The sequence below is a fragment of the Herpailurus yagouaroundi genome, unplaced genomic scaffold, assembly GCF_014898765.1.
Source record: "Herpailurus yagouaroundi ecotype Mexico unplaced genomic scaffold, PumYag 195, whole genome shotgun sequence".
In the NCBI taxonomy this organism is placed as follows: Eukaryota; Metazoa; Chordata; class Mammalia; order Carnivora; family Felidae; genus Herpailurus; species Herpailurus yagouaroundi.
Genome location: NW_024412426.1, coordinates 2,641,072 through 2,663,199, shown reverse-complemented (window position 1 = coordinate 2,663,199; position 22,128 = coordinate 2,641,072). Strand labels below are relative to the sequence as shown.

The following is a 22,128-nucleotide window of genomic DNA, read 5'->3' as shown; positions in this document are numbered from 1 at the left end:
CTCGCAGTTCTTGGGTTTGAGCCCCACACTGGGTTCTGTGCTGATGGCTCGGTGCCTGGAGTGTGCTTTAGATTCTGTCTCCCTCTCTCTCTCCACCCCTCCCCCACTCACACTCTGCCTCTCTCTCTCTCTCTCTCAAAAATAAACAAACACAAAGAAAAAGTTTTTAAATGTTTTTGTCATGAGAACATTTGTTTTTCCAGACTGTGATACAATATTTGGGGTAAGATAACAGAAATAAAATTCCAGGCTGCTAAAAGTAGTGAGTCTAATAGCAAACCACAAAAGCATATTAGATTAGGGCCTAAAAAGGAATCAAATCACCTATTGGTTAATGGTGAACCAGAAGTAAACATAGCCTCTTTCTTCAAGACAGAAGAAGAAGTGAATCTCTCCCTAAAAAAGTATAACCATGAACCAGTCCTATCTGGTATCCATCAAATATAAGCACAAATTTTGTTTGGAGGAAGGTACCTTTGTAGTGGACCACAGGAAAAACCCACATATAATCACATAAGATGATGATCAGCACATAGTCAAAGATAACCAAGCATACAAGGAAAGAGGTGCTATCAGTAAGACCCAGCACAAAAAGAAGACAGTAGATATAAATACAGATTTAATATACTGAAAGTATCAAACACTGATTATAAAGCAAGTATACTCACTACGTTTAAGAAACAAAAGACAAGGAATGCCTAGGTGGCTCAGTTGGTTAAGTGTCCAACTTTGGCTCAGGTCATGATCTCCCGGTTCGTGAGTTTGAGGACCGCATTGGGCTCCACACTGACAGCACAGAGACTGCTTTAGATTCTCTGTCTCCCTCTCTCTCTACCCCTCCTTCTCTCTCTCTCAAAAATAAATAAACATTAAAAAAAGAAACAAAAGACAAATCTGAAAATATCTGCAGAGAACAAGAAACTACAATACATAACCCTTCCAGATGAATTTGGCCTTGGAAAAAGTATTAATTCAGGTAGTCTACTGAACAAGCTGCTTATCTCCACAAAGACCACCTCTTTGTCTTGGCATTTTCCTCAGCACTTGCATATTCCCTCAAACTGCAGAGGCAAAGGAAAGGAAACAGAGAAGTCTGTAGAGGCCATTTTTTCTTCAAAATTCAGAAATTAATCTATGTTATCTACAAAAGCAGCAGATAAACCTCAAGTATTTTTGTCTATCTCAGGCACCAAACCATTAAACTATAAATATTATATTGGGGCGCCTGGGTGGCGCAGTCGGTTAAGCGGCCGACTTCAGCCAGGTCACGATCTCACGGTCCGTGAGTTCGAGCCCCGCGTCAGGCTCTGGGCTGATGGCTCGGAGCCTGGAGCCTGTTTCTGATTCTGTGCCTCCCTCTCTCTCTGCCCCTCCCCCATTCATGCTCTGTCTCTCTCTGTCCCAAAAATAAATAAACGTTGAAAAAAAAATTTTTTTTAAATATTATAAAGAGTTAGATAATTCCCTAAAATCTTCCCTGGGAGAATTCTGAAGATCTCTTCTTCTGTCTTTCCTATCCTTTGACACTCAGCATCCCTTGTCATCTCTCACATAGCTTCCTGACTGGCCTCTCTGTTCTAAGCACTGCTCCTCTAGAAACAGCCTCCACAATTACCTCTATGTAGATCTTTCAAAAATAAGAATCATGGTACTCTCTTGCAAAAATCTTTCTGTGACCCACCCCTCCCCAGCCTATTAAGGATGAAGTCCATACTCTGTACCTAAAAAAGCAAGTACCTAAAAAAAAGTTCCTGCCTTTTTGGTGTTCTCTGGTGCAACCAGCCTATTCATCAACATCACACCTTGCATCTTTCCTGCCATGATCCTGAGATGCTTAGACTTTGTTCAGTGTGCAATTTTATGCCTTCATGGCTTTGTGCATGCTGTATCTATCCCTTAAGTCTGGTACTTCTCATCGTTGAAGCTCACCTCTGATGTCCAACCTCCTCCATGATGACTTTCTCACTCAGAATATAAAGTTAAGCATTCACCTCTTTGTTCCCAAAGCACTTATCAAAACTGGTATGTCCCAAAGCACTGTTGCACATTCTTCCACAACTGATTATCACTGTATCCTAAGCACTCGGCATAATGACCGGCAGGAATATAGGGAGGCCCTCTCCTTCAAGCATTTTTCTATGTAAAATAGATCTCAAGCCTCATTCAGACTCACTTAACCACTGTGCCTCTTTTTCCTGAATCAGATAGTCTGAGATGTTTCCCAATTTCTTATTTCCTCACTCTATACTTTTGCTTCTTTTAGTAAAATCTTCGCTGATGAAATGCAAAAGGTATGATCCAAGTCTCTAGCGATCTTGTTGGGGCAGCCACCAAGTGAGGAAAGTAATCAAGACTCAAGCTTCAAATATGATAAAAGTAAGTGATAGGTAACCGTAGACATGAATAGAATGTTAAGACCAGACCAAAAGCAATTCTTTCATGTTAAAAGTTACCTGGTGTCTTCTAGCTTAAAAAACACAATGACATTCCTAGGAAAGGTGTGTTTCCCCAAACAGGCCTATATGACCATCCACTGGCTATCTGCCATTTGAAAGTCAGCATACAACAGTGCCCGTTATGTCGTCTGACATTTTTTGATTGTGTGTGACTGACAACCTTAAGAATATAAATGATCCGCTCTTATACGTTGTAACAAATGTCCTCAAAAACCTGCTCACCTAGGGGACTCAGCTTGGAACAAAGGTTATGAAAGTGGTCCCATCTACCCAATGTGTAAAGAATAACTGAGGAAAGGGAAATCAAGCAAAAGCCCATGTTCCTGAGTCATAACCTGGGTGGCCTGGCCTCTCCCAAGCAAGCCAGATACACCTAATGCTCTCTGGTGTTATAACAGTGTTATAACCGCTGCCTCAGCCCTCAGTTGTGTTTTCTTCTCCCTCTAAAAGCCACAGGTTTTAGGTAACTCCCTTTGCTACCTACTCCTAATCCCATGAAGATGTCTATCAGCATAGCAAGACAATCACCTTTCAGACAAAATTTTAGATTTCCCTTTTGCTTTACTGATAGGTGAGTCATTCCCCCCCCCGCCAAGGTCACATGAAAGCACCACTAGAAAAAATAAAAAAAAGTCCTGAGACATGCTGCCTAGAGATCTAAATAGGGCTCAAATTAGCAGCTGCCTCCTTCTCTAGGCAAGAGCTGGCAGCAGCTGGAGTGTGACAATACTCAGAGGAGAACAGAGGGGAGCAAAGGGGCACTGCACTGAGGGACAAAGGATTCAAGCCTCAGGTCGGCTGGATGCTGGGCCACTTCCAAGTGGGGCGGTCCATCCTGCCTGACCTCCCAGGAAGCCTCAGTGTGCCCCTTGACATGGGGTGACATATACTTCCAGACCAGCTATTTCCATCTGCTGCTTCCGGTATAATCAGCGTCATGGGTTAGAGAAGGACACATGAGAAGATAAATATTAAGCACAGACTTAACTTGAACCTAACTTGAAGAGGGTGTTTCTGACCTTCTAGTTCTGGACTTATGTGTTGAACTGCTCTGTTTCTTTGGGGGTGGGGTGGGGGAAGAAGTCACTGCCAACCCATCTGAATACCTTATCCCACCACCTTCCTGCACCACACATCCTATGTGAGTTTCCTAAGGTTGCCGTAACAAAGTACCAAAAACAGAACGGCTTAAACAACAGAAATGTACTGTCCTAGTTCTGGAGGCTAGAAGTCTGAAGGCAAGTTGTTGGCAGGGTCATGCTCCCTCTGAGGCCCCTAGGGGAGGTTGTTTCCTTGCCTCTTGCTGCTTCTGGTGGTTCCAGGCTTCCATGGCATGTGGCGGCACAGCAGCAGCCCGTCTTTACATGGCCATCTTTTCCCCATGGCCTCACCTCACCTTCCCCCTGTGTGACTGTCTCTGTACCCACATGTCCCCAGTTTATAAGGATGCCAGTCACACAGTACCCCCTTTGTCATGTCCTCTCTTAGCAGGTCCCCTTGTAAAGAATACTCGTTAGCGGCAGGTAATGTGAACAGGGTGGCAGCTGGTAGACCGTAAGAGTTTCAAGTCCGTACAGAGAAAAGTGGTCCAATTGAGGCTCGAATGCCTGTTGACACAAAGCTCTGACCCTTTAACTATACTAAACAGGTGCTCACAAAACAGGATTCATTTTTTTTTTTCTGTCCTTATTTCAAGACAACGAACAAGTTTTCCTCGGTGGTTTTCATTCTCATTCACTGAATATACATTGGAATACCTGACTGCCTTAATTACACTCAAGAGAGGTGACCACAGTGATGGACAGAACTCCTGAGGCAAGGAAAGCCCCCTGGATTCCACCTTCTGATCCCTACTGCAAACAAACAAAAAACCACAACCAGCCCACGCTGCTGCCTCGTGCTGCATTTTCAGCACTATGTGAGGTAGCACAGGCATTTGGCTCTTAATGACAGTCGTGCTGAGGTCACTTTATTTCTCTGGTAATTCAGATAGCATGCCTAAATAAAATGATCTTCTCCTTCCCCTGCTCTCCTGGTCCGAGTAAGGGTGATTAGTATGAGAAACGGGCTGACGAGCAAGCTAACGCAGTGCCTGAGTAAGCCTTCCAGAGGGAAAACCAATACCCGAGGGCTGACGCGTCAGGTGAGCAAGAGTCCTTCACCAAAGGGGCAGACTCAGTATAAAAACACTTCGCTGCAGGGGTGAAGACCAGCTGGCGGCCAACCCAGTGATGGCCACGGGCTGGCCTATCAGCCCAAGAACCTGGAAGTGTGCCCCCTATCTCCTCCTTCCGACCCTCCTGTGATAAGTACCAGGAACAGAGCCATGAGCCAGGCACCGTAGACTGTGTTCCCACAGTGGGACCCAGAGATGCTCTGTGGTGAAAACAGTGGTTGCCTATCTTGATGCAGACCTTGCAGAGGGAAGAAGTGAGAGGACAGCACAACATAAAGGATGGGGGATCTGCACTCAAAAGTGAGTGACACGCACCTGGTGTCTCTGTTTACTAGCTGTGTAATGACGAACAGGTTTCTGACCTCTCTGAGTCTCAGAGTTGTAACGTGACAACGTCTGTCTGAACTATCTCACAGGATTGCCAAGAAGATCAACTGAGCTGGTGAGGTGAAAACTACTTAACAATGAATAGTTAGAATACCAACAGTAGATGCTAAAAGGCAGTAAATCACATTTAGTCAGAGCAACCCAGAAACGTCTGAATGCCAGGCAGCCTAGACATCTATGCAAAGCAAAGGAATACTTGCTTGGTAGCTGGGCTTTGGCCTCACACCCTGAGCAGAACTCCACATGGCCAGGCTGGCCCACAGAGAAGCTCCTTTAAGTTAGACCATCCTCAGTGTCCCAATGTACCAGAAAGTCACAGTACGGGGATAACACACCTGCATGCATGTATATACGGGCGCGCACGCGCGCGCACACGCACACACACACACACACACACACACACACACACACGTCTTTGTTTCACTGCAGAGTAGAGCAGGCCTAGGCCTCTCCTGCCCTTCACCAGCCACAACAACTTCTGGATAGGAGTTATTACGTGGGGGGGGGCAGAGAAAGCCTCTTCAGGGGAAAGAGGGAGAAATGGCCACAAGAGAGGTGGCCAAGGGGAGAGATGGCAAAATGGGACCAGTGTGATTCCTGTTACCTGTCCAGCCTCATTGGATCATCTCAACAGTCACACTGTTGGGCCAGCTCTCTGTCCCCTCTGAAAATGCAACTGAGATAGGTTGCAAAAAACGCTCACACTCCTTGACATGCCTGTATCAACATCTCTGCAAAATGAGCATACCGCTCCTCCTATCAGGGGCTGGGGTCTATGTCCCCTCCCCGTGAATCTGGGCTAGCATTATGACATGCTTTGGCCAAAAGACTGCAGCAGAAGGGAAAGCGTGCCAGTTCTGAGCCTAAGCCTGAAAGTCCTTGCATACTTTCTGCTCTCCCTCTTGGACCGTGATGACTGCCATGTGAACAAGCCTGGGCCAGTCTGCTGGAGGATAAGGAGCCAACATGAAGCAGACCTGACTTAATCAATTCATCCCAGCCAGGGCCCCAGAAATGTGAAAACCCAGTGAAGATCAGCAAATCCAACCCATGGCTGACTCACAGATGTATGCCTGAGACTGTCCTAGACCAGCCAGTCCCCAACTGACACTGACTCACAGGCTAAATATTTCTTCTTTTAAACCATTAACTTTGGCGGTGGTTTGTTATGCAGCAGTGGCTAAATGACACATGCTAACCCGGATAACTATTCTCCAGTCCAGTCTAACACTCCTTTCCTCTGGGCTAGAATAAGGACTATGGAGTAGGACACGAAGGACAGTGACCTTCTTTTCCCTACAGGGCACTAGTCTTCAAAATGGGTTATACATGCCACTAGGGCTCAAGCAGGACTTTCCAAAGTATAAGTTTAGAATAACTGATTTCCAGATCCTCAATTCCACATATATATTTATATATCCATTCTTATATATCTTATATATCCGTATATACATATCTCCATTCTTCTCTAAAATTTAACCTAAGGTTAAGGTTCTCCTTTCCCCTATCCTTTATCTACCTTACAAAGGAAAGGTACGCTTTTCCCCCATTGTTCTGTTACCTCAGGATATTATTCCAGGGTGTAAAACCCTCAAGGGAATTGGTAAAACATTCTGTGAAACCATCCGGCAGTATCTGCAAAAGCTGGATATGTGCATAGCGTGTGAGGCAGCAGTCCTATTCTCAGGTATACACCCAACAAAAATGTGCACACAGCTTCACCACAGGTCATATATCTGACTCATGGTGGGAGCTAATAGCTGCTACGTTTGTCAACAACAGAACGGGTAAATGAATTATAACATGTTCACAAAATGGAATACTTACAGTACTAAGCACGAAAAATCCATAACCACACTCAAAAATATGGATGATTCTCTTAATGTGATATTAAGCAAAAGAAGCTAAACACAAAAGAATGGATAGAATGCATTTCTGCTTATATACACACAAACAAGCTTCCTGACAAAAAGCTATGCATTTAGAAGCCAAAATAGTGGTTACCCAAGTAATTGGCAGAGTCATAAGAAGGGAGTTTTAGGCACAAGTTATACGTGTGTGTTCACTTAGAGAAAATTCTTATGATATATACATACTTCTGGGTTATGGTATATTTTAACAAAAAAAAAAACTTTAAAATAGTCAGAGGGACAAAATAAAGGGATAATTACATAATTCCTTTACTCAAACAACCAGGAATTCCTACAGTATCCATCTCAAGAGAAATGCAATTCTAATAAAATTTTACTTTTTATGTTTAATAATTACTTATCATTGGTATTATCTTTGTGCTCCTTTGAGTTATGCACTAATAATAATTATAATGATAACTCAACCTAGGAGAAAATGTTTACATTTCTAGACTTATGGCAATCAAAAAGTAAACAAACAACACAACAATGCTACAAAGAAGTGGGGCAGCTGAAAAAGGAAATAACTTTTAAACAAGTGAAAATTCTGTGGGAGAAATGAAACACAAATAGATCAAGGAAATAACATTGTGAAAAAGATCTTGCTCATATATAATTTTTGAATGTTTATTTATTTAGAAAGGTAGAGAATGAGAGCAGGGAGGGACAGAGAGAGAGGAGGGGAGAGGGAGAGAGAGAGAGAGGGAGAGAGAGAGAGAGAGAGAGAGAGAGAGAGAATCCCATGAGCCCAATGTGGGGTTCAAACTCATGAACCGATCTTGAAATCAAGAGTCGGACACTTAACTGATCCACCCAGGTGCCCCGTCCATAAATATTTTTTAAAAGATGATGGTGGATAGCAAATCACTAAATTTTTTATAATCCGTACTATTTAAAGGTATCAGGTTTATTTTTAAATGTAAATATTCATATTATAGCAAAAATGAGATCTCTTATACTTTTATTTAAATTTATAATAGAAGAGTGTAGATGCCTACATTATAAAGTGTAATAGTGTACACGATTTTTCAATAAAGTTTTTTTATTAGGGGGAACAAAAGCCAAAAAGAGTTATAAGAAAAAAATGGTTCGGTATAAAAGAATCTCCCCAAATATCCTTCCCTTAAGATTCTGTCAGGGCGGTATGTTCTACCTACATTATTTAGGTTAATCTACATTAGTCAGGATGTTTTTGGTTATAAGTGACAGAAACAGAAAACCAACCAAACTGGACTGTCAGTCAGTGAAAGGTCTGATATTTTACCCCTGCTTGAAAACAACGAATCAGCCTGTCAAAATTTCAGGGATGCTGGCAGAAGACATGAGACTCTTGGGTCAGAGACAAAGGACTCGGCTTTATTACTCACAGCAATAAGAGTAGCCAGAGCATTTGTGCCACTTCCCTGAGCCCCACATCCCACAATGCAGTGCAAAGAGGGCCAGGGGATGCCCGCACAGGCAGTGAGTTACATCACAGGAGATAAACCCAGGCTTAGGAAATGCAAACATTTTACAATGGGCAGTAAGCCTGCCTGACCTTTGCCCCAGAGAAGGATATTATCTTTATTATACTGAATGGTAAACAAATACCCTCTACTTTGGAGAAAGATACTGTCTCCATCTTCCAAAGATGTTTGCTATACAAACATTCTTGGAAATATGGTCTGAAAGAGAGTCAAAAGATCTACAGAAACATAAGAGAGTCCTGGAGAACTGTCTCACAGCATGAGTTGAGAAAAAACAAAAACAAACAAACAACAAAAAAAAAACAAACAGCAAGGAACTCCTGTAACTGAAAAGTAACAGACACGATGGCTTCAAGGACGCCTGGATCTAGGGGCTTAAAAATCTGTGGCAGTGAGTTGTCTCCAAAACACAGCATCTAACATGTAGCTCTGCTTTCCTCAGAGTTGGCTTTCCTTGCTACCTGGCTCTCACTGGTGGTGGCAAGAGGGCTGCCAGAAGCTCCAGCCTGATGTTCTGACACCTCCGCAATAGCAAAGGAAAGAATGTTTTTCCTTCCTGACAGTTCCAACAGAAACTGGCCAGTCCCGGCACATGTTGAACCCTGAACCTTAGGTGCAAGATGTGCCCTACCAGAATGGCACAGAATGAGAGTGCGGTGGGAGAGGTTTGCTCCCAGAGAATGGGGGACTGAGCTGAGCCAGCAAAGCTACAGCTTTCTCCTATACTGCTCCCTAAGTACCCTGAAGATAGCAAACCTCACAAGTACACTTTTGTGAAATTCAAGTACCACTTCTTTTTACAGGCTGATTCTCATTTTAATGAATCTAGCAGCATATCCAATTTGCTATTTTATAATCAAAGCTCTTTAGGAAGAGGCTATCTCATCAGTGCCACAGGAAGAATGTTCTGTTCGATAGTGATTGTGACCGTATTGTGCTATTCCAGGCTAAATAATGGCTCCTCCAGAGATGACCACACCCTAACCTCTGAAACCCACGAATATTACTCCACCTGGCAAAAGAGACTTTGCAGATGTGACCAAGTTAAGGATCTTGATATGGGAAGATTACCCTGGACTACCCAGGTGGGCCTGTTGTAACCACGGGTTCTTTGTAGGAGAGACACAAGGAATCAGACAGAAGGCACAGTAATGACAGAAGTAGAGGGACAGAGGGAGGGATTTAAAAAGGAGGAACGACAGCCAGAAGCCACGGGGTGTAGGTGGCTTCTGGAAGCTGGAAAAGGCAAGGAAACAGATTCTACCCTAGAGTCTCCAGAAGAAACGAGTCTCGCCAACACTTTGACCTTGGTCCAGCCATACTGATTTCAGCTTTCTGGCCTCCAGAACAGTAAGAGATAAATTTGTATTGCTTTAAGCCATCAAATTTATAATCATTTGTTACAGCAACCACAGGAAACAAATGCCAGTGGTGGCATAAAGCAGGTGGTCAGTGCCCAGTGCAATAGTAAACAGAAGCACACCCAACAAAGGGTCCTGCCTCATGAAAGAATTTGTTCCAAAGCTGAGACACCTGGTGATGATGGCTTTGCACAATTTCCTTCTGGTACAAAATGTTACTGAATTCCATATTACATATTCTTAAGTTTTAACGCTTTTTAATAATGCTCAGTAGTGACTGGAAAAGACAGTATGGTAAAAAGGGTCCCTTGGCTACCGATGCATAAGATAAAAACTAGCAGAGTTACCATTTTGGACTTTATCCTTGCATAAGGCACCAGTTCCAGAAGAAGTGGGTTAAGGCCAGCGCCCTCCCCTTTTATCCTTATCTGGCATGTGCTGGCACAGCTGGTGTTGAACTATTCCTGCACCCATAGTGGAAGGTATAATAGTAACTGTGATAAGCAGTCAAATAAATTAATAACATAAATTCCAGGATGCATGGTTCGTTTCGGAAAGCAAACACGTACTGCAATCCCAAGAGATTTCTTGGTTTGGGTCTTACAGTACAGGCTTACAAATCCCGCTACAGATATCCTTTTATATATTGAATATATTATCACATGGTGAGTAGTTATATATATATATATATAGTTAGAGAATAAATGGGACTTAGATTTTTAAAATTATTTTGGTTTGACTTTAATTTCTATTTACATATTTGTAATATGCTTTTTTCCTCTTGTCCCCCATTTTATTGAGATATGATTGATATATAATATTGTATTAATTTAAAGTGTATAAGATGGGGCATCTGGGTGGCTCAGTCGGTAAGCGTCCAACTTCAGCCCAGGTCATGATCTCAGGGTTCATGAGTTTGATCCCCACATTGGGCTCTGCACTGACAGCTCAGAGCCTGGAGCCTGCTTCCAATTCTGTGTCTCCCTCTCTCTCTGCCCCTCCCCCATTCACACTCTGTCTCTCTCTCAAAAATAAATACACATTAAAAAAAATTAAAGTGTATAAGATAGTGATTTGATTGTAATATACCTCTGCATATCACCCTGCACATATATGATTGGGGGCATGTAGATTAGGGCCAGCAAGAAGTAGAGATTTCAAATATTATATGCTAATAAAACAGTAAAAATCAAAATTATTTTTATTTGACTGTGTCTAAGTTCTACTAGTCTTTACCTGATATTCTATGTAAAGACTGCTTTAAAATGTTCCCATAGTCCATAAAACTCTTTGCAAATGAATTCACAGAAACTCCTGGTTAACAGGAAAAAGTTTCCCACAATCTTACAGAAAGTAGTATTTAAATGTACTATGATTCAAATTCCTTTCTAGATATTTTAGAAATCCTCTCAGCTTTAACATAACCCCAGGCGCACTGCTGGATAAGAACTCCCACTCACTGTTTCTCATGTCCTATACCTAGTGACTTGGCCTGAAGTGCTTTTTAAAAAACCCATGTCCAAGCCATCTGGGAGACCATGTGGCATAGAGTAAAGATGAAAGCAAGACATCTCTCTAAGTCTTGAAATTCAGATTCCAATAGCAGCCATAAATGGACCAATGTGTAACCATGGATGAACCTTATAACCTATATCTACAAACAACTTTACCACGAGTACGATGGGTGGGAAGCCCCTGCTCCTCTAACTGTTCTACAGCTTGCACAGGACCCAATGAGGCAGAAGCAGGATCGATCGGAGCAACAGAAACTCCCTTTGAAGGTGACGGCTAGTGAAGATGGCGAGACAAAGTAATCACAAAGGAAGGCCCCTGAGACACTGACTTCTGCCCCCTGTCTTCTCTCATCAAAAATGAAATTTCAGTCCCAAGAACTTAACAAGATGTGAGGGGAATGAGTTTCTATCTAACCACAGCCTTCCAGAATTTCCAGTGTGATACCCCAGTTCAGCTTTAAATAAAATGCCTGTCCAGAGCCATTTGAGTCAGGAGACAAATAAGTTGCCTGGACAAGCTAGTAATCAGGGAGGAAATCTACTTTCTCCTTTCTCAGCTAGAAATAGTAAGCAAATATGGGGAGTGTAAAGGTTCTGACCTGCATAAAAAACAAAACAAAACAGAACAAAAAACTACCAGTTCCTCTCTCATTGCAATCTGGAAAAGAACCACATTCTCCTTGCCTTGGCGCAGGGGCCACTCCAGGAACTAAGTGTTGAGATGGAGTCTGCCAAATTAGATCAGGCAACAAGAGGAGGGAAACAGGTGTAGTGTGCGTGTGTGTGTGTGTGTGTGTGTGTGTGTGTGTGTTTGAGCGTGCGCGTGTGTGTGTGTGATGAGAAGTTCAGGCAGAAGAATATTTGGTGGATACCATGTCCCTATGAAATTTCTGTCACTGCAAAACCCTAGATGCAGGATTTAGGTCCCTACCTCTTGGGAAAGGATTAGGTCCCTTTTTTACAGAGTCCCTGCCTACTGCTGACAAAAGCAAATGGACCTTCCAGAAGCAACACCCCCTTGCACACAAACATTAATAAAGCTCTCAGCCCCTCAAGGCCAGATATATTCCCAATGTACATCCATCCCCTCCGAACACAGGGCACTGCCAGCTGCAGCAGGACTACAGGGCACCGCAAGGATGCTTGAGACACAATTGCTTTATGGAGCTTGGTCTTGCAGATTTGGAGTTATAACTCACTGATATTTCTGAGTTAGAGAGCAGTCATTATCTGCTTGTTCAAGAAATTAACTTATACTTCAATGTCAAGGATTTAAGACAGGAGAAAGCTCTTTCCATCAACAGATGCTTTTGAAGGCCAAAGAGTTATGTAAGAAGCAACCTGAGTTTGCAAAGCATGCAACAGCAGAGCCCCCTAGAGCAGGCCCGGGGACCAAATCCCCAGAACACATCCTTCTCAGATCCCTGGATCCAGCTAAGCTCCTTAAATATACGAGGCCTAAACATTCACATTCCTCAAGCTGCTTGAAGTAAATTTCAATAGCACAAGTTTGGGGACTTTTGGTTTTAAAGGCAAAGATATAGATGATTTCCCGTAATTAATTGAACATTACTTCTCCAACCCCTGCAGCAGAGAGAACACCCGATAAAAATGGTGTGTGATGCCCTGAGAGGGCCGCTGAGCATTCCCATCTGCTGGCTGACATCTTCCAATTTCCTGGCAGTAGGGCAGTGTGCCTAGCAGAAAGGGCAGGGTCTGATTTTACAGCCTGGTGTTACCAGCCGCATAGAGACCAGACTAGAGATTTTTACATATGCTACTAAAATAAGCTTTGTAGCTTAAAGCAAACAGACCCATGCCAAAATCCAAGGAACTGGAGATAGGGAGATAGTGACCTTAAGCCAACATCTCCAGGCTAACTGTGAGGTATTTCCAGGCACATCAGCGATGTGGGGAAAGGGCTCCCTGAGAACTAGCGAAGCTGTATCCTCTCAGCCCCTTCTCTGGTGGGGGTGGGGGTGGGGTGGGGTGGGGATTTGCAATCTCCTCTATAATCCCCATCCTCAGATGCCTGGCTGCCCCCTCCCTGCCCTTCCAGGACTCACAGAGGCAAGATCTGTTGGAAGGACACCCATTACCACTTCCCGTATCTCACTACAGCAGGGCCCAGCCCATCAAGGTGCACAGGGACCAAGTGTGTGACCCTTGGGGAAGGGCCACCTTCCCATTCAACCTGGAAACCTAAATACTGAGCTTGAACTCTCCGTCCCCTCACTCTCTCCTGTCTCATGTTCCTCAGTGAGTAGGGGTCGGTCTCAGAACAGCAAACTCCATTGGCTGAAGAAGAGGCCAGAGACAACCAGGGTCTCAAAGTCCTGATTCATTCATCAGCTGATACATGTGCAGGTCAGCAATCCTGTATCTGAAACCATTGGGAGCAGAGGAGTTTCAGAATTCAGATTTTTTTAATTTTAGAAAGCGAATGTAACACCCCCAACAGAGTTATGAGGAAACATCCTACAAACTCATTAGTACTTTTTTGTACCCAAACATGAATATTCATACTACTGTTCTATCAAGTCAATCAAATGAGTTATGAAGTAAAATCCAGAGGTCTCAAGGATGGGAGATTTGGCACCATCTGCTTTAGTTTCCTCCAGGAGATACTGCCAAGTCCCCAGTAGACATCCCCTGCCTCAGGAGGCCCATGGGACGGACCAGCTGGGATGGGACCAGGCTGACTTAAAGACTCTCTGACACAGTAAATGCCTTCTAAGCTGAGCCTCCCTGGCCTCAGAAACCAGAGAAAAATGCTTCCACAGAGCCCTCCATATTTGGAGATTGGGTCTCCAGGACTCAGGCACCTGGCTCCAAAGGTGCAACATAGATCCAGTCGAAGGCCATAGCAGGACCCGCACGGCAGAGGCAGACGGGTTTTTTCTGAGCCCTGACCCCGGGGCGCCTGATGTTAGTTCCACAGGGTGCAGGGCAAAGCATGCCTTCGAGAAGCAGTAAGAACATCTTATAGCTGTGATCTTTTCTCCGCCACTTTATGTGCCAGCACAGCCAGATCATACCTCCCACCCTGCTCTCTTCTCACTCTGTGCCTGCTGCCTGGGGACCTGTATCCACCCCCCGTGGCCTCACGTACCTGTGTGCCCTTGACTCCCACAGTTCATGTAGTCCAAACCTCCCCAACTGTAACCCACATCCAGACAAACACTTGATTACTGAAGTATAGTTGACATACGATGTTGTATTAGTAGTTTCAGAGGCACAACATAGTCATTCCACAATTCCATACACTGTGCGACGCTCACCACAATAAGTATAGTTACATTATGGCACCACGTAACATTATTATATTATTGATTATATTCCTTATGCTGTACCTTTCATGTCTGGAACTTACTTATTTTATAACTGAAAGTTTGTACTTCTTAATCCTCTCCACCTATTTCACCCCCCACCCCATGTCCCTCTCCCCTATGGCAGCCACCAGCTCTGTGTATTCACAAGTCTGTTTCTGTTTTTATTTTTTTTTAATTATCAATATTATTTATTTGTAAATTCAAAAAATTCATTTTCCCCCTTTGTTAGAGTACAATGTTTGTAAATGAATTATCACAGGCCATAGCATCATAATCATAGTGATCACGGAAGTGACTGATGGCTTTAAAATCCATGACCTGGAAGGGGCGCCTGGGTGGCGCAGTCGGTTAAGCGTCCGACTTCATCCAGGTCATGATCTCGCGGTCTGTGAGTTGGAGCCCTGCGTCGGGCTCTGAGCTGATGGCTCAGAGCCTGGAGCCTGTTTCCGATTCTGTGTCTCCCTCTCTCTCTGCCCCTCCCCCGTTCATGCTCTGTCTCTCTCTGTCCCAAAAATAAATAAACGTTGAAAAAAAAAATTTAAAAAATAAATAAATAAATAAAATAAAATCCATGACCTGGTAATTCCATAAATTTGTGTTAGCTTTTGTATTTTTACTAAATGAAACTGAATGTTAATATTCACAAGTATCATTCATTTTGACTCTTGAATACTCAGGGCTTTCTTCTTTGCCTTATCCATCTATATTTATTTGATGAAGAATTACTTTAGCAAAAATTTAGCTTTTATGTATATCAGTTGATCATTTCTACCGCTATTCCATGAGCTACAGTTTTCCTTGGAAAATCTCAACCTCAATATCCAACCAAAGAATGTTATTTCTTGCATGCTTATTGTAAAAACCAAACTATTTTTTTTTATTCTACATGTAAGTAAAATCATATGGTATTTGCCTTTGTCTGACTTACGTCACTTCGCATAATACCCTTCACGTCCATCCATGTCACAAATAGCAAGACTTCATTCTTTCTATGGCTGAGTAATATCCCATCACACATACATACCACATCTGCTCTATCCACTCATCTATTTACGAACACCTAGATTGTTCATAATCACCAAACACCTTGGTGATTGTAAATAATGCCACAATGAACATAGGGGTGCACGTATCTTTTTAAATTAATATTTTCATTTTCTTTGGGTAAATTTTCAGTAGTGGAATTTCTGGATCATATGGCATTTCTATTTTAATTTTTGAGGAACTGCCATACTGTTTTCCAGAGTCCAACTCACATTTTTACCTGCCCCTTGGGCACCTCCAGGTTGCCTCATGTACCGTCTCCTGCTGTGCCATAACCTACGAATATCTGTGCACTTCCCCACATCTCCCTCTCTTGCACTTGGGCCGGTCATGTGACTGGTTCCGGCCAATGGAATGTGAGCAGAAATGCTGTGCGTCACCACTGGCGGGGATATTTAGTACTTGTGTGTCATCCCCACGTGCTCTTCTCCTCCATGATGCCAGGCCAAGAAAGTAAAGAATCAACATAGAAACATTCTAGGTTCTGGAGTCACTGCCTAGAAAAAGCCACTGGACCCACAATGAACTGTGAGAAGAATAAATTTCTATGGGAAAAGATTACTGAGAGTTCAGAACTATCTGACAGAGCAGCTAGTGTTAATTATTCCCACACACCTGCCTTCTCCACCTGGCAAGTTCTTACTTGCGGCTCAAAACTCCAATTCAATTGCCACCTCCTCTGTGAAATCCAGTTTTTGCGGGAAGGTAAGCCACTCCATCCTATGACCTACGGTAAGTTGCTCATGCATCTGGCACAACTACCTCAGTCTGTGGACACATTTCTGTTTGCATGTTCAGCTCCTACATTTATGTGTGCTTCTTTTTTGTAATGTATTCTCAGTGCCTTGGAAGTGGCAAATACCTGAGGCCTCATTTCCGGAAGCAAAGATCAGAGCCTTCTTGTCCATGTGACCAGCAAGTCCCAAGTCAGCATTTTCCCGAGTCACAGCGTCCTTGGCGTCATGCTAGGTACTGTGGTTGGAAGCCAGGAAAGTAGGACACTGTCGCCCACCTCAAGGAGCGTGTTTTTTTTTCTCGAGACCCTCTGCACCCCATCAGCTCCCATCTTTATTAAAGGACGGCTCCCACTTAAAAAGTACATTGTCTTTTCAGGAACCATCAGCTAAGATAGTTCTCAAAAAGTAAGATCAAAGAGGGGTTTTGTAATGACGAGAGGAAAGCAGAGCAGGGCTCTCTCATGGCCCCTTTGAGCCTGGCTCCCCCAAGCTGCCATGGTTTAGACTTGTGACCTGGCATTCTGGGCTCACGCAGCTGTGCCCGGGTTATTTCTGGTATGAAAAAAGCTGCAGTGGAAGCGTCACTGGCTCCTCAGGGACCCGGATGTAGAGACGACAGCCTGGTCATGTAGTCAATCACGTCGTTACCGCCTGGCAAAACTTCCCAGACCAAAGGCACAAAACCATGCCATTGGTCAGGGAAACAGAACAGGGGACCTTGGCTTTTCACACCCGGTAAACTGGCTGGAGTAATGCGCACTGTAGGCAGGCCTCATTCTCCCAAGTCTCTCAAGGCCGTGACAGAGCTCTTAGTTCCGGCCTAAGAGCAGTAGGGACCATAAATAAATGATGATTGATTATTAATGCAGTGTTTCCACAGTAACCCCCACAGACCAGCATTTTACCTGCTGGAGGACACTGACACACACCGCTTCCTGCACATTACATACAAGACTGGCCATGAGTGTTGGCATCCCGCTGTTCAGACAAGAACACCTACAACAAAGAGCTGTGGCAAACCCGGGTGCCAAGCCCACAGCTACAGGAGAGCACAGTGGGGCTTCCAGGACCTTGCTGGCCAGGATGCTCAGAGCGGTAAATGAAAGGTTAGACTTCTGCAGTATACTCAAGGCTGGGATGATTAGGAAGGAAGATTAGGAAACTTTTTTTTGTTTGTTTATTTGTTTTTGATGGAGAGAGAGAGAGAGAGAGAGAGCGCGTGAGCAGGGGAGGGGCAGAGAGACACAGAAACACAGAATCCGAAGCAGGCTCCAGGCTCTGAGCTGTCGGCACAGAGCGTGACGCAGAGCTAGGACTCGTGGACCATGAGATCACGACCCAAGCCGAAGTCGGACACTTAACCGACCGAACCACCCAGGTGCCCCAGGAAACTTTTTAAAAACCAGAGTATTAATTTAGTAGAAGGCAACAGGAGAGTTTGGGAGAGCTGGGATAATACCTTTCAATGTTAAGTGCCGCATGTAATAGACGAGAGGTACATCGACGTAGGGGCCCCTGAACATTATGGCTAAACACGGGGAATTGTTTCTGGTTGGTATTTTATGGGTCACATACCACGAACAGAACAATGAACGCCTCCCGCTACACCACAAAGATGTACCACAAGGTATGTGGCAACAGCATACGTGGAAAACAAGAAATTGACCGAAAACAGCATTGTCAGGCAACTTACCTTGTATGAAGATCCTGTTCCAGTAGATTTTCCCAACTTGACTGCCCCCAAGAAACACCAGGTTGGACAGGATCAGCATGGAGGTGGAACAAGACGCAAAGGCGGCGTGGAATCGACGGCGGGCTTGTGGGGAGAGGAAGTGAATCTGTGGGGGAAAAGGCAGGTGGTGTCTCACTGGAGGGGCACAAAAATAGTGCTGAGGTACCATCGGGCATCTCTAGTACCAGCCCAGGACACCCAGCCCAGAGCCTGAGCTGGGGCAGGACTTACGCAGCCATAAAAACTTCCATTCCTGTGTCATGCTCACTCCGGTCTAAGAAGTGATGCACCCCCAATTTGTTGCTTCCTACTGCCAAACGGGCTTCCCCTGACACGTGTCACACAAGCACTGAAGCTAGTCAAGATTTGTCCAGAATGAATGTGTCCACACATCCTCTGCATGTGAACTACAGGTATAAGAACTGTTTAAACTGGGCTCCCTTATAACCAGCACAACTCCATGTAACGAGGTCAAGATCAGGGTGATGTTCTGGGCCAGGTAACTTGACTCTGGGAAGCCATCCTGTCAATCTGACCCACTGTGAGGAAGAATCCCATTAAGAGGGCGCAGGAGAATCAGCACAAGCCGACCTCATTCCCGGAATCAGAGCTCAGGGTACACGCCCCACTGAGAGTGAGCCTGCGGCAGCTTCCAAGAGCGGCCGCTTGTCACAGCACCTGAAATACGCAGGAAACAGTGAGGTGGTTTCCAACAATGATGATGATAAAGAATTCTGCTCGTCCATCTGCGGGCTTCATTGCACTTTTTCCTTCCCTTTTAATAACCTCTTAGGGACTGCATCAAGTAAACAGAGCCTTTCTTTCTTGGTACTGACTGTTCTGGTGGTCCTCCTGAGTAAGATGGCAGAGTGCTGTGCCTGGAGTGTGTGAGCGCCATCGACACGTCCACAGGGACTGTTCTTAGGGACTGCATATGCAGAATGAGAACCAGGTGCAGTGCAACAGCAAGGCCAAAGGACCCCAGGGTTTCTGACAAATACCTCTATCAAATCCAAAGACACAGAAAAAGGAGAGAGCAGAGGGTTTGGAGATCGTTCCTGAATATCTTCCTGAAACCTACATATTTCTGGGATCACTTGCATCCTGATTTCAGCTGTGCTCCAATTACAAATAGAAATCTGAATTAACCAAATTCCTAGTATGAGAAAAGGATTAAGCTGGAGTGTGTCTCTGGAAGGAGGCTTGCTTAGTTCTGGCAAGTCTGTTACAGATTATCTGGGGCCACTGTGTAAGCCTTGGTCAGTGTCTTTTGGAAATCTAGAGAAATCAATTTCTGACCCCCCTCTCCTTTTCCTCTCCTGCCAGTCCCAGCTTCTGTTCTATATGCTCAGATACAGCTGCGATCACATGTCACCCCATCCATGGTGTTCTCCAGCATCACCTTGGAGCATGGTTTTACTGCCACCATTATGTCAAAGTAAAGTGTGGTCTTCTCACAGATAAGCTGTGTAGTTGGCACTGAGTCATCTGCTTGGACATCATTGTTCTGGAAAGCTCTCAGATGATGCTGACATGTCCCCAGTTAGAGGCTACCAGACAAGGTGACCTCTAGTCTCTCCCTTGTTCTAAAAGGCCACAAGCATGTATAGAGGACACTGTCAAGTCAGACCAGAGTTAATTACACACTATAAAAACAACAAGGGGCGCCTGGGTGGCTTAGTCAGCTAAGCGTCCGACTTCAACTCAGGTCATGATCTCGCAGTTCATGGGTTTGAGCCCCGTGTTGGGCTCTGTGCTGACAGCTCAGAGCCTGGAGCCTGCTTCGGATTCTGTGTCTCCCTCTCTCTCTCTCTGCCCCTCCCCTACGAGTAGCGCTCTGTCTCTATCTCTCTCTCTCAAAAATAAAACATTAAAAATTTTTTTAAAATGGTGATGAAAGAGACATGGGGATGAAATGGGCTTGTAATTCAGCACTCTTCACCTCTGAGAATAGGGGGTCATTAATCTACCAGTTTCTGCATTTGAGAGCAGAAGATATTTTCTGTGTATCACTGGCTCAATCATCAGTAACTAGGGAGGCAGGAGGAGAGGAAGGAGGGAGATAAGGGGGAAATTCAGAATGATAAATTAAGACAATATAGATGACCCTAACTGGCACAAATGTATCCAAATAATTCTCTCCAGGTACAGGACCACTGATAACGTGTTTCATTTCTAAGGGACCCGGTGAGTCAGATGTTCTGGCACTTCTGTTCCAAACCCACCCGTGTCCTCCAACCTTACATCCTGTTAGGGGAATTCAAAGGCTCCATGTAATCTTTTCCATATTAATGTCAATGACACAGAATGCACGTAGATTGGTTAAGCTCAGAGTGGTTCTCCTTTTACAGGAAATGATTACAATTATTAAATAACCAACTGAGAGATACTGAGAGAGGAAACTGCTCTTTGCATTGGGCTTAGTTCTAAGCAGGACTGAGGAGCCAGGTGACCCAGTAGGGGGCAAGGACCAGGCTGGTAGGAGGCAGAGGTGTGGGGCAAGGGGCAGAGCAAGGGAGGAGGTCAGGCGGAGAGTGAGTCCTGGAGGCAAAGGGCTCCTCATTTCAGCACCCGAAGCTCTGGTTCTAACAGATCTTCCTTTGCTTCTGTGATTATTCAGCTATATGAGTCAAAAAATTCCTATTTCTGCTTAGGGGAAAAAAAGTCAAAATAATAGCAATATGAAAGAGCCTCTGATCTCAGAGACAATGGAGGACATCTAAAATCTGACAAAATGGGCTACAATTCAATTTTTATGAAGAGTTAATTTTGTAAAAACTAAGCAAGAACATTAAAGGCGCAGGCTTTTAGAATCAATACACCAGAAAGATACAAAGGAGAAATCAAGACGCTTATAGGCAGTTGTTGATTACCAAAGTAGGAGACAATAAAGTAAATCCAAAAACCTGATTGAACTAATAGCCCCATCCTCTGAACTAACAAAATTAGCCTGCCTGCCCACAAGCAGCAAACTTGATTCAGTATCACTTCTCGGCCCTGTGGATCAGTGGGAGAGCAGAATGAGAGGCACCAGGAACAAAAGAGAGGGCCTGTGCGCATAGCCCACGGTTAATAGCAAAGGGGATGTGAATCTCAGCTAGAACCCATCTCTCCTCTTCGGAGTCCCTGAATACACTGCGGGAGGTGACGGTTTAGACACTGGGGATCTCCCTCTACCTTGGGAGCCATCTGGCCTCAGCCCCTGATTTACACTCCAGACCCAAGTTCCATGCTTAGAGGTCCTAAGGAGGGAAGAAGTCACATGGGCAAGGCTGGAAGGGTATATCTGGCCAGCTCCACCAATAAATATGACTTTCTACATCTCTAGGGCCATGGGGTCAACATTCCTACTTTAAACTCTTGATTTCTTTTACACAGTCTCCTTAGATATCCTGTAGCCATTGTTGCCATCACTCCTGTGGTCCTTCACGTCTAGGATACAGGCTATCTGTCCGTGTGCAGGGGCCACACCTCGTATGTTAGTCATGATTCAGGTGCTGAAAAGCCTCCCTGGTAGGAGAGGTCATGTGATGGACTGTGCTCCAAATGGGGAAATAAGCCAGTGTATAGCGAGGAGGCATCAGGTATGAAAATAGGAATTGTCAACTTGGTCAGATAAGGCAATGACTGGTAAACAGAATCTGATTTTAACACAAACGCAACAGGATACACCAGAGCTCTGGTCTGGTCATGGTCTCTTCCCATAGGAAAGATGAGGCTACGGCAATTCAATATCCTGGCAGCAAAAAAACTGGGAATGGTTTTCCAATCCCCAGGGGATGGTTAGAACTTGTGGAGCAGCTTTTGGTTGTCCCAAGGTAACAAAATTAAGGCATGAGATGGCAGGGCCCAGGGATAGTAAACATATTACAATGCGTGAGACAGAACTGTCCTGCCCAGAATGTCAACAGTGTCTCTTGAGCATGAGTGAAATGTTTTCTTCTATGTTCCTTATAAGCCCACTTCCCTCTTGGTCTATGGGGGCACAGAACCTCCCTTCCTGCCTCATTAGG

The 22,128-nt window shown here is 44.4% G+C and overlaps 1 protein-coding gene across 7 annotated transcripts in view; it reads right to left on the bottom strand.

The window, feature by feature from the left end:
* Positions 1-22,128, bottom strand: part of HHAT (hedgehog acyltransferase) — a 321,149-nt gene that overhangs the window by 37,117 nt on the left and 261,904 nt on the right. For all 7 annotated transcript variants that reach the window (XM_040446368.1, XM_040446370.1, XM_040446366.1 and 4 more), the window contains one exon: positions 18,077-18,221. In XM_040446368.1, coding sequence (XP_040302302.1) covers positions 18,077-18,221 — 145 coding nt within the window. The remainder of the gene's footprint in view (positions 1-18,076; positions 18,222-22,128) is intronic.